Genomic DNA, 8,164 nt, shown 5'->3' on the forward strand with positions numbered 1-8,164 from the left:
AGAGTTGTCCTGGAAGGGGCCGGGGTTGTGTTTGCTCAGTCCCTAACAGTGATGAGGGTAAGGAAGGGATCCTCTCCCCTCTGCTGCCATCCCTATAGCAACCAGCAGCCTCTTCCCGTTAAACAAGTGACTCATCAAACGTGATTACACGGATATCAGGGGAGGTGATCGTGACTTCCAGCTCTGACAGGGAGCTGAACTTTCAGGAGAATAAAAGATAAGGGAAATAGCTCAAAACTGGGTGGGAAAGAGACCGAAACTTCTCCAATCCCTTCCAATTCAACAGGTTGAAGGTATTTGGAGGCTCTTTCCCCACTGCTGGTTTTCCACGCTCTCACTCCCTCTGCCAAGTGCCTTTTTGCCAGAAATTCATCGTGGGAGGCTCGGGGGACGATGCTTCCCAGCCAAGTGACCTCTGGCATCGCTTCAGGGAGAGGAGCAGCTCTGGGGCAAAGTCCCCAGGGCAGAGGGAAATCCTTTGGGAATTCTCTGTTTCAAACCCAGAGGGTGGAGAAGGCAGATTCCCAGTATAATTAGCAGCTCTTTTCTCTGCCTGGGTATGGATGCTCCTGGAAATGCCTCATTTCCCCTGGGGAAATTCCTCCCTAAGGAGACACAGCGCTGGCCAGTGGTTCCAGAGGAGAAAACACAGTTCCCAGAGGGGGGAAATATTTCCATATGCCCAAAATTTAGGAGCATGGGGCTTGGGCCCAGGGTTGGACTGAGACCCAGGCTGCAGCAGCCGTGTCCTGCAGTGATGCTTCCTGCAAACACCTCCCTGCTCCCAGGGAAAATCCAGAAGCTTTCGCTGCTCCTGCTGCAATAACTCAAGCTGGATTTTTTCCAAGCCAAGCACTTGCTCTACATGAATTATTTCACTTCCCAGCAAGCAGCTGTGACCTTTTCCTGACGAAGTTCTTAACCCACCCCCCTTTTCAGACCCAGGCTCCGGGCGATGCGGTGCCCAGCCTGGCCCCGGGGCATGTGCTCGGGAGATGCTCAGCGGGGAGCCCGGCGCCGTCACTCCCTGTAGGATCCTGTTGAAATGTCAGAAGCCAGATTTAAAATCAATAAATAAGAGAGGCCCCGGCTGTGCTTGGGCGAGGGGGTGTTGGAGCTGCCTTTTGCTCCACTTCAAAGCTGAGAACTTGTTCCCCGGGTTTTAGGAAACCCGGCGTCCTTCCTGCCCAGCGGGAAAGGAACTGGGGAGGCTGCGGGGCCTTTGAGGGCTGCCGCGGGGGGCTTTTCCCGGCAGGTGGGCTGCCCGACACCCCCCCGCACCGGGCACCGGGAGGGATCAGCTGGGGAGGGGGGGTTAATGCTCACAATGGAACAATAAATCCATCCCTGCTGGCACAGATTTCTTTGGGAGCTGACGGATTGCTGGAGTGGCCGGTGGCTTTTCTGCGTGGAGCTGCCACCTTCCTGGTCCTCTCGCCAGAGCTCGGGGGTTGTGGTGGTCCCGGGGTGCTCCTCCGGAGTGAATCGCTCCACGCTTTGGGAAGCTCAAGCCAGTGGCAGCCAGGGGACCAGCACGGGGGAGGGGGAAGCTGCCCTATACTCAGCTGCAAATGACTCCAGGTTTTTCTTTTTTTGTTTTTCAGAACCTTTCCCATTTTTCCCCTTCCACAACCACAGAAAACCTTCCTTACCTCTGTGCTGCATCAGGTAAAATAGGTTATTGTTAATTATTAATTACCACAATCATTTGCCCTAAAATTTTGCCTGGCATCCTGCATGCTCCTGATGTTCCCTAGGGCTTGATGGAGGGCAGTGGAAGGGAAGCAGTTGCTCCAGGTGCTGCAGCCATCCCGAGCAGCAAACAGCCTGGGAAAAGGAGGAAAACACGGTGCAAAAGCCCTTTATTTCAGAGCAAACGCCCTGTCCCTGCAGCCCTGCTTGCCAGAGCTCAGCTGACATATGGTGACAGGCTGTGGGCCAGCAAAGGTGCCTGAAGCTGCCCTTCCCTGGCACGGGCAAGCGGCTGAGCTTGAGGACTCAGAGCAAAATTCCGCAGGTGGGAATGATATCACTGAGGGAGGAAAAATCGGAGTGAGCTTCAAATCCTGCAGGGCTGCTCCTGCCTCCTGGCACAGCTCGGTGTTACACAGCTTATCCAAACCCTTGCCCGTGCCATTTGGGTCCTGGGCCTGTGCAGGTGCCAGTGGGATGCAGGAATGCAGGGATGCAGGGATACTGGAATGTAGGGATACAGGGATGCAGGAATATAAGGAACCCCAACAGTGGGAAGGTCAATGTTGGGAATATCAATGCTGAAAATGTCAATGTTGGGAATGCCAACTTTGGGAACTTCAGTACTGGGAACCCCAATACTGTGAACCCCAAGAGCCTCCCTGACCAAAGCCATTGACACAGAGGGTCTGTGCATACTGGGACATGGTGCCCTCAGTGTCCCCACTGTGTCCCCTGGGTACCCCAAACCCCGAGGCTGCTGCTGACAGCAGCTGTGTTTCTAATGGCAATGATGCAGTGAGGCACGGTGTCCCCACTATCTCCACACTGGACAACCCAGAAGTGTCACCTTTTGGCACAGGAAGGACCAGGGCAGGCTGGGACCTGCATTCCCTGGTGCCACACAAACCAGCTATCCACCTCCTCTGCTGCCTGGGTTTGACATGGGCACCTCGACCACCCAAACCCATCCCACAGCCCCAGATCCTTCCTCCCAGCCAAATCAACACCGGGAAAGAAAATGGCCTCATTTCCACCCCCTTAACCTCAAAGATGATGCAAAGCCATGGAATGTAGGACTTCATGCCTCTCTCCAGTGGTGCACAGCCTGTGATGGCCCAGTTTTGGGGAGGTTGGTGGGTGCAGTGGGCTTGTTTGCCACCCTGATTAGTCAGCACCGCTAATTATAGCTGCACTTTTCCTTCTTGCAGCTCTTCGAGAGCCTTTGGAGTAATAGGGAACAGCAGAAGGGCTGGAATACAGCTGCAGCTGCTCACTGTGGGAAAGATGTGGGAATACATACAGGGACCAGCACCACTGGTCTAGGGGCACCCTGAAATGATGGCTGGTTTGGAGCTCCCAGGGCCACCCTGGAGCCTGGGGATCTACATAGACCCCCAGGTGTTTTTGTCTGTGTGAGTGAGGCTGCAGGAGGGCTCGGATGCTGGAAGGAATGGGAGGCCCAAGCCCACCAGCAGTGAGATCAGGGAGTTTGAAACCTACTGGGGTGTGTGTGTTTGGGCAAGAGGCAGCTGCAGATGAGAGGATCCAAGGGCCAAACTGGGGCAACTGGATGTCTGAGGGCACTTACTGGAGGGATGCACAGTGTGTCTGTGTATGTCCATCCCTACTCAGCTTTGCTGCTGGTGGGAGCTGGGGCCTGGAGCTGCAGCAGCCTCCCCTCTGCAGGGGATCCAGCAAACCCCGGCAGATCTGGTGGGAACAGCAGGACCATCCCTGCTCGGACCTGTGGCTGCTTGTGGCCCATCAGCCCAGTGGGGCTGAGGCTGCCCACACTCATCTCAGCCCAGAGGGGGTTGTGTCCCTGCAGAGCACCTGGCAGGGCCGTCACATCCCTCTGCCACAGTCCCGTCCAGCCCTGCTCCCGCACCCACCTCCCGGCAGAGGCAGCTGCCGATGGGAGTCAACCAAAGCTTCTCTCACCCGCCTCCTCTTTCCAGAGCGGTGCGTAATTCCTGGGAGCGGGAGCGAATTCATTCAGCTCTTCACTCGGATTCTCTCCACCCCTTTTCATGCTGCTCGTCACCGGGTGCAGCAGCGCTCAGTCACGCGGCCGGTGGCCCCAGGTAGATGATGATTCAGGTCCCCTGGGACGGGGCTTGGCCTGATTAAGAACCCAGATGCTCCTAACTGGGGCGATGGGGTTCAGCCAAAACCTCCCGTATTCACCGGAGTATCTGCAGATCGGGAGCTGGAAATCCTTCCCCGGCATCGTCCTCACTGCACTGCAAAGCTACAGCCTGGGAGAGAGAGGGGGATGAAGGAGAAAAGCTGGAGTGTTATGAAACCAGGAGGAAAAGGGGGGAGAAGGTGTAGCTAAAATATCGCCGACACGGGAGCTGAGCATCCCTGCGTGGAAGAGTCTGCTCCCTCTCTGAATCAGGGAGCTGTTTGTGGCTGGAAAAATAATTGTGCCTTTGGGATTTGTGCCTTTCCAGGCAGATCCTCTCACAAAACAGTCAGGGAGGAAGCTTTGGGGGTGAGGGGGTTGCGGGGGTCTGTCCTTGGGCAGGTGCCCTTCTGGAGGAAGACTGGGAAGCCCAAGCAAACTCCCAGGTGTTGGTCCTTCACATCCCAGCTTTTCGGCTGGCTGGAGCGGGGCGACGGCTCCGGAGCGGGATCTTTTCCCTACAGGGGGGTTGCATCTGCTCCGGCCTGGACGCACAGGGCGCCCCTGAGCACCCCTGGGGGTGCAGAGGCACCGGCACTGCCATCCCTGGGCATTGCCCTTGAGGAGCGGGACAGCCAAGCCCCCCCCCCCGCCAGACCATCCCCCCGCTTCCCATCCCTGCATCTCTTGGCACAAGAGGTAAAAATAAACCTTGCCCGGGCCTGGATGGTGCCCAAACTGCATCGGCACCAGGCGGGTGCGGAGGGCCCGACCTTGGGGGGTGTGTGAGCTCATGAATGAATGACGACGCAGGGAGGGGGGGCTGGGCGGGGGGATGCGGGTGCGCGCAGCCCCTCGTGCCCGCGGGTGTGGATGGGGCTGTGGAGCAGGGACCAGCCTTGTTGTTATTCTGCTCACAGCAGCTCTGATTCACAGGCTTGGATCATGAATATAAGTGAAGACTTTGACGTCAGAGTTGAGATTTATCAGCAGATCCAATGGGGCAGGAATATTAAGTGCAAGGCGATGCCAGCCCTGCCAACGCTATTAGCGGTGCTCGCCGAGGAATGAGGCTTCACACCGAGGACTGGGAGGACTGGGAAGGAAAAAAATAAAAACGGGGGGAAACGAGCTGTTCCTCGAGCATTAAAGCCAGGTAAAACAACAACCCCCCGGGCTGGGCTGCTTGCGGGAAGGGCGATGCCGGCGGCGGGGGCTACGGGATGCGGGCAGAGCCGCCTCCCCCTCCCTCCTGCCCGACTTTCACACCTGGGTTGCCTGGTCCAAGGGGCTGGGGGAGGGGATTTACTCTGCAGGGGGATGGAGGCGAGCAGGGCAGGATCTTGCAGTCGGGAGCATCTTGCAGCAGCCTTTTCCAAAGGAAGGGAAAGGAGGGAGAAAGTTAACGCAGGCTGTCCCTGGCCGCTGCCTCTTCCGTTCCTCAGCGGCTCCGCAGACGCGCGAGGACCGGGCTATTAATAGTTTATTTTTACTCGCAGCACGCGAAAAAAGAAAGGGCTGCGGAGGAAAGGGGGGGGGGGGGCTCTGAGCTATAAATAGGCTGCAAAAGGTAGCGGTGTCCCGGGGAAGGGAGGAGGCACCGGCGGGGTGCGCAGCTCCTGCGGATCCTGCGCGGGGCAGTGCGCAGGGAGGCTGCTGCCAGCAGCGGTGCGCTGAGTTGTGCCCGGCCTCAGCTCGGGGAGCGGGAGCTCCGGCGGGGCTGCCCCCGGGCGGGGGTGTGTGTGGGGCGGGGGGATAAGGGTGGACCCCGGGTCGGGGGTCGGGGGGTGCTGCTTCCCGGGGAAAGCTGCCAGCGGGATGTGGGGAGGCGGATGGGGATGTGTCCTGCGGGGGCGGGCGGGGGTCCCGGGAACGCCGTGCGGTGCTCCAAAGGACCCGGCGCGGGGCCGCCCGGCTCGGTGCGGAGGCGGGAGGGGGCGATAAGGGGGGTTCGGTGCGGGGCTCTCTGGGTTCGGTGCGGGTGTCAGTGCGGGGATCCCGGGGCACGGTGGGGGGTTCCCCGGGCTCGCCGCCTCCCCCCGCAGCCCGGAGCCCCCCGGCTCCCTCCCTCACCGCCCCCTCTCCTCTCTCCCCAGCGATGCTGCAGGGCCCCCCCCGCCATGGGGGAGCCGTGGCAGCCGCAGCCGCAGCAGCGGCTCCCGGAGCTCGGCAACGCCTCGGAACCCAGCGCTTGGCCACCGGCGGCGGGGCCGGGAACGGGAACGGCGGCACCGGGAGGGCCCGAGGGGCCCGAGGGGGCAGGAGGGGCCGTCAGCCCCTGGGACATCGCTCTGTGCGCTACGGGGACGGCGGTGGCGGGGGAAAACGCGCTGGTGCTGGCTGTCCTCTTCTACACGCCGAGCCTGCGGGCTCCCATGTTCCTGCTGATCGGCAGCCTGGCCCTGGCCGATCTGCTGGCCGGCTTGGGGCTGGTGGCCAATTTCGCCGTGCGGTACCTGCTGCGGCCGCCCAGCGAGGCGGCGGAGCTGGGGGCAGCGGGGATGCTCCTGGCCGCCTTCTCCGCCTCGGTCTGCAGCTCCCTGGCCATCACCGTGGACCGTTACCTGTCGCTGTACAACGCCTTGACCTACCACAGCGAGCGCACGCTGGGCTTCACCTGCGCCATGGTGCTGCTGATGTGGGTGCTGTGTCTGGGCGTGGGGCTGCTGCCCATCCTGGGCTGGAACTGCCTGAGGGACCAGAGCTCCTGCAGCATCCTGCGGCCCGTCACCAAGGACAACGCGGCGGTGCTGGCCGTCACTTTCCTCCTCCTCTTCGCCCTCATGATGCAGCTCTACCTACAGATCTGCAAGATCGCCTTCCGGCACGCCCAGCAGATCGCCGTGCAGCATCAGTTCATCGCCACGGCTCAGGCCACCTCCACCCGCAAAGGGCTCTCCACCCTCTCCCTCATCCTCGGCACCTTCGCCCTTTGCTGGATCCCCTTCGCCATCTACTCCTTGGTGGCCGATTCCAGCTACCCCGTGGTCTACACCTACTCCCTGGCTCTGCCCGCCACCTGCAACTCCCTCATCAACCCCATCATTTACGCCTTCAGAAACCCAGACATCCAGAAGTCGCTCTGGCTGGCTTGCTGCGGGTGCATCCCTTCCACCTTCTCCTCCAGACCAAGGACATCCAGCGACGTGTGAGGACTGAGCAGGGAGCGAGACGGGCTCCCTCGCTCTCCGCCCCCTCTTTTTTTTTTCCTCCGTCGTTATTGTTCCCTCCCGGGAGGAAACCCCCCGGGCAGCACACCTTGTTTCATGAAAAGATGGCCAAAAAGAGAAAAAAAAAGAAAGGAGAAAAAGAAAGGGGGAAGAAAGAGAGAGAGTAGAATGGTGATGGTTTCCTTTAGAAATGTTATTTTCTTACACATTTTATTTTTTATTTAAAACCACAAAAACACCAAAAAAAATGAAAGAAAGAAAGAAAAGGGGAACGACAGGATCTCTGCACGACGGTGTTTGTCTCCTCTTGGGTAAGGAGCCAGGGGAAGGTCACAGGAGGGAGAGGGGGCTGGAGGGGTGTTGGGTGCCCCCACAGTGGGGCTGGTCCCCACTTGTGAGGTGGTTTTGTGGGGCGGTGCCCCCCTCCCCCCCAACCCCCCTAAAATCAGGTCTTGCAATGCTATGCAATAATCGGGGGGGGGTGGGAGGGGGAGTCAGCAGCTCAGGGGGGGACTCTGAGGAGCTCCATGAGCTGGGAGGAGTGGAGGGGACCTGGGTGGGGGGGACACGATGCCTCTCTGTTTCTATGTCATTTGTGAAGCACTTTGAGAACCTGCATCCAAAGATGGGTCCAGGGTTGCTGGGGTCCTGGAGAGAGAAGCCTCTGTGTTATTTTGGATGTCACCAGTTTAATTTGCTTCATTGGAGAAGCTGTGGTACCTTGACATTCCTCTCCTATATCACGTGCTTGGTGGTGTTAGTGAGGCCATGACAAAGTGTCCTTGATCTTGTGGGTTGTTTTTTTTTTGCTGAGTGGATTAGTGCATTCACCTAAAAAGCAAGCAGGAAACCAAGGAACCTTCTGAGAGGTGGCAGGGCTTGGGATGAAAGACCTCAGGGCAGAGGGCAGGGCACTGCTCTGGAGCCCAGCATGGGAACAGTTCAGTGGTTGCAGCAGAAGACTTCCCACCAGCTAAGCCTGAGGTCCTAAACCTGTTGTTCTCCTTTAGAGGGAGATGCTGTGATCTGCAGCATCCAAAATGCCCCTTTCCCAGGCTTCAGCTGGTTCTGCTGCACCACTGGCCAAAGAGACCAAGGTTCCTACCAACACAACCCAATGGCACTGTCTCCACAATGGTGTACACCATTGTGTCATAGAATCATATCACAG

General features: G+C 58.9%; 1 protein-coding gene across 1 annotated transcript; it reads left to right on the forward strand.

Annotated features, from left to right (window-relative positions):
- Positions 1-5,927: 5,927 nt before the first annotated feature.
- Positions 5,928-7,487, forward strand: LOC127389555 (G-protein coupled receptor 12-like). The gene has a single exon (XM_051630169.1). The coding sequence runs from the start codon at positions 5,944-5,946 to the stop codon at positions 6,973-6,975; it is 1,032 nt and encodes a 343-aa protein (XP_051486129.1). The 5' UTR covers positions 5,928-5,943; the 3' UTR covers positions 6,976-7,487.
- The last annotated feature ends 677 nt before the right edge of the window (positions 7,488-8,164 follow it).

The sequence above is a fragment of the Apus apus genome, chromosome 12, assembly GCF_020740795.1.
Source record: "Apus apus isolate bApuApu2 chromosome 12, bApuApu2.pri.cur, whole genome shotgun sequence".
In the NCBI taxonomy this organism is placed as follows: domain Eukaryota; kingdom Metazoa; phylum Chordata; class Aves; order Apodiformes; family Apodidae; genus Apus; species Apus apus.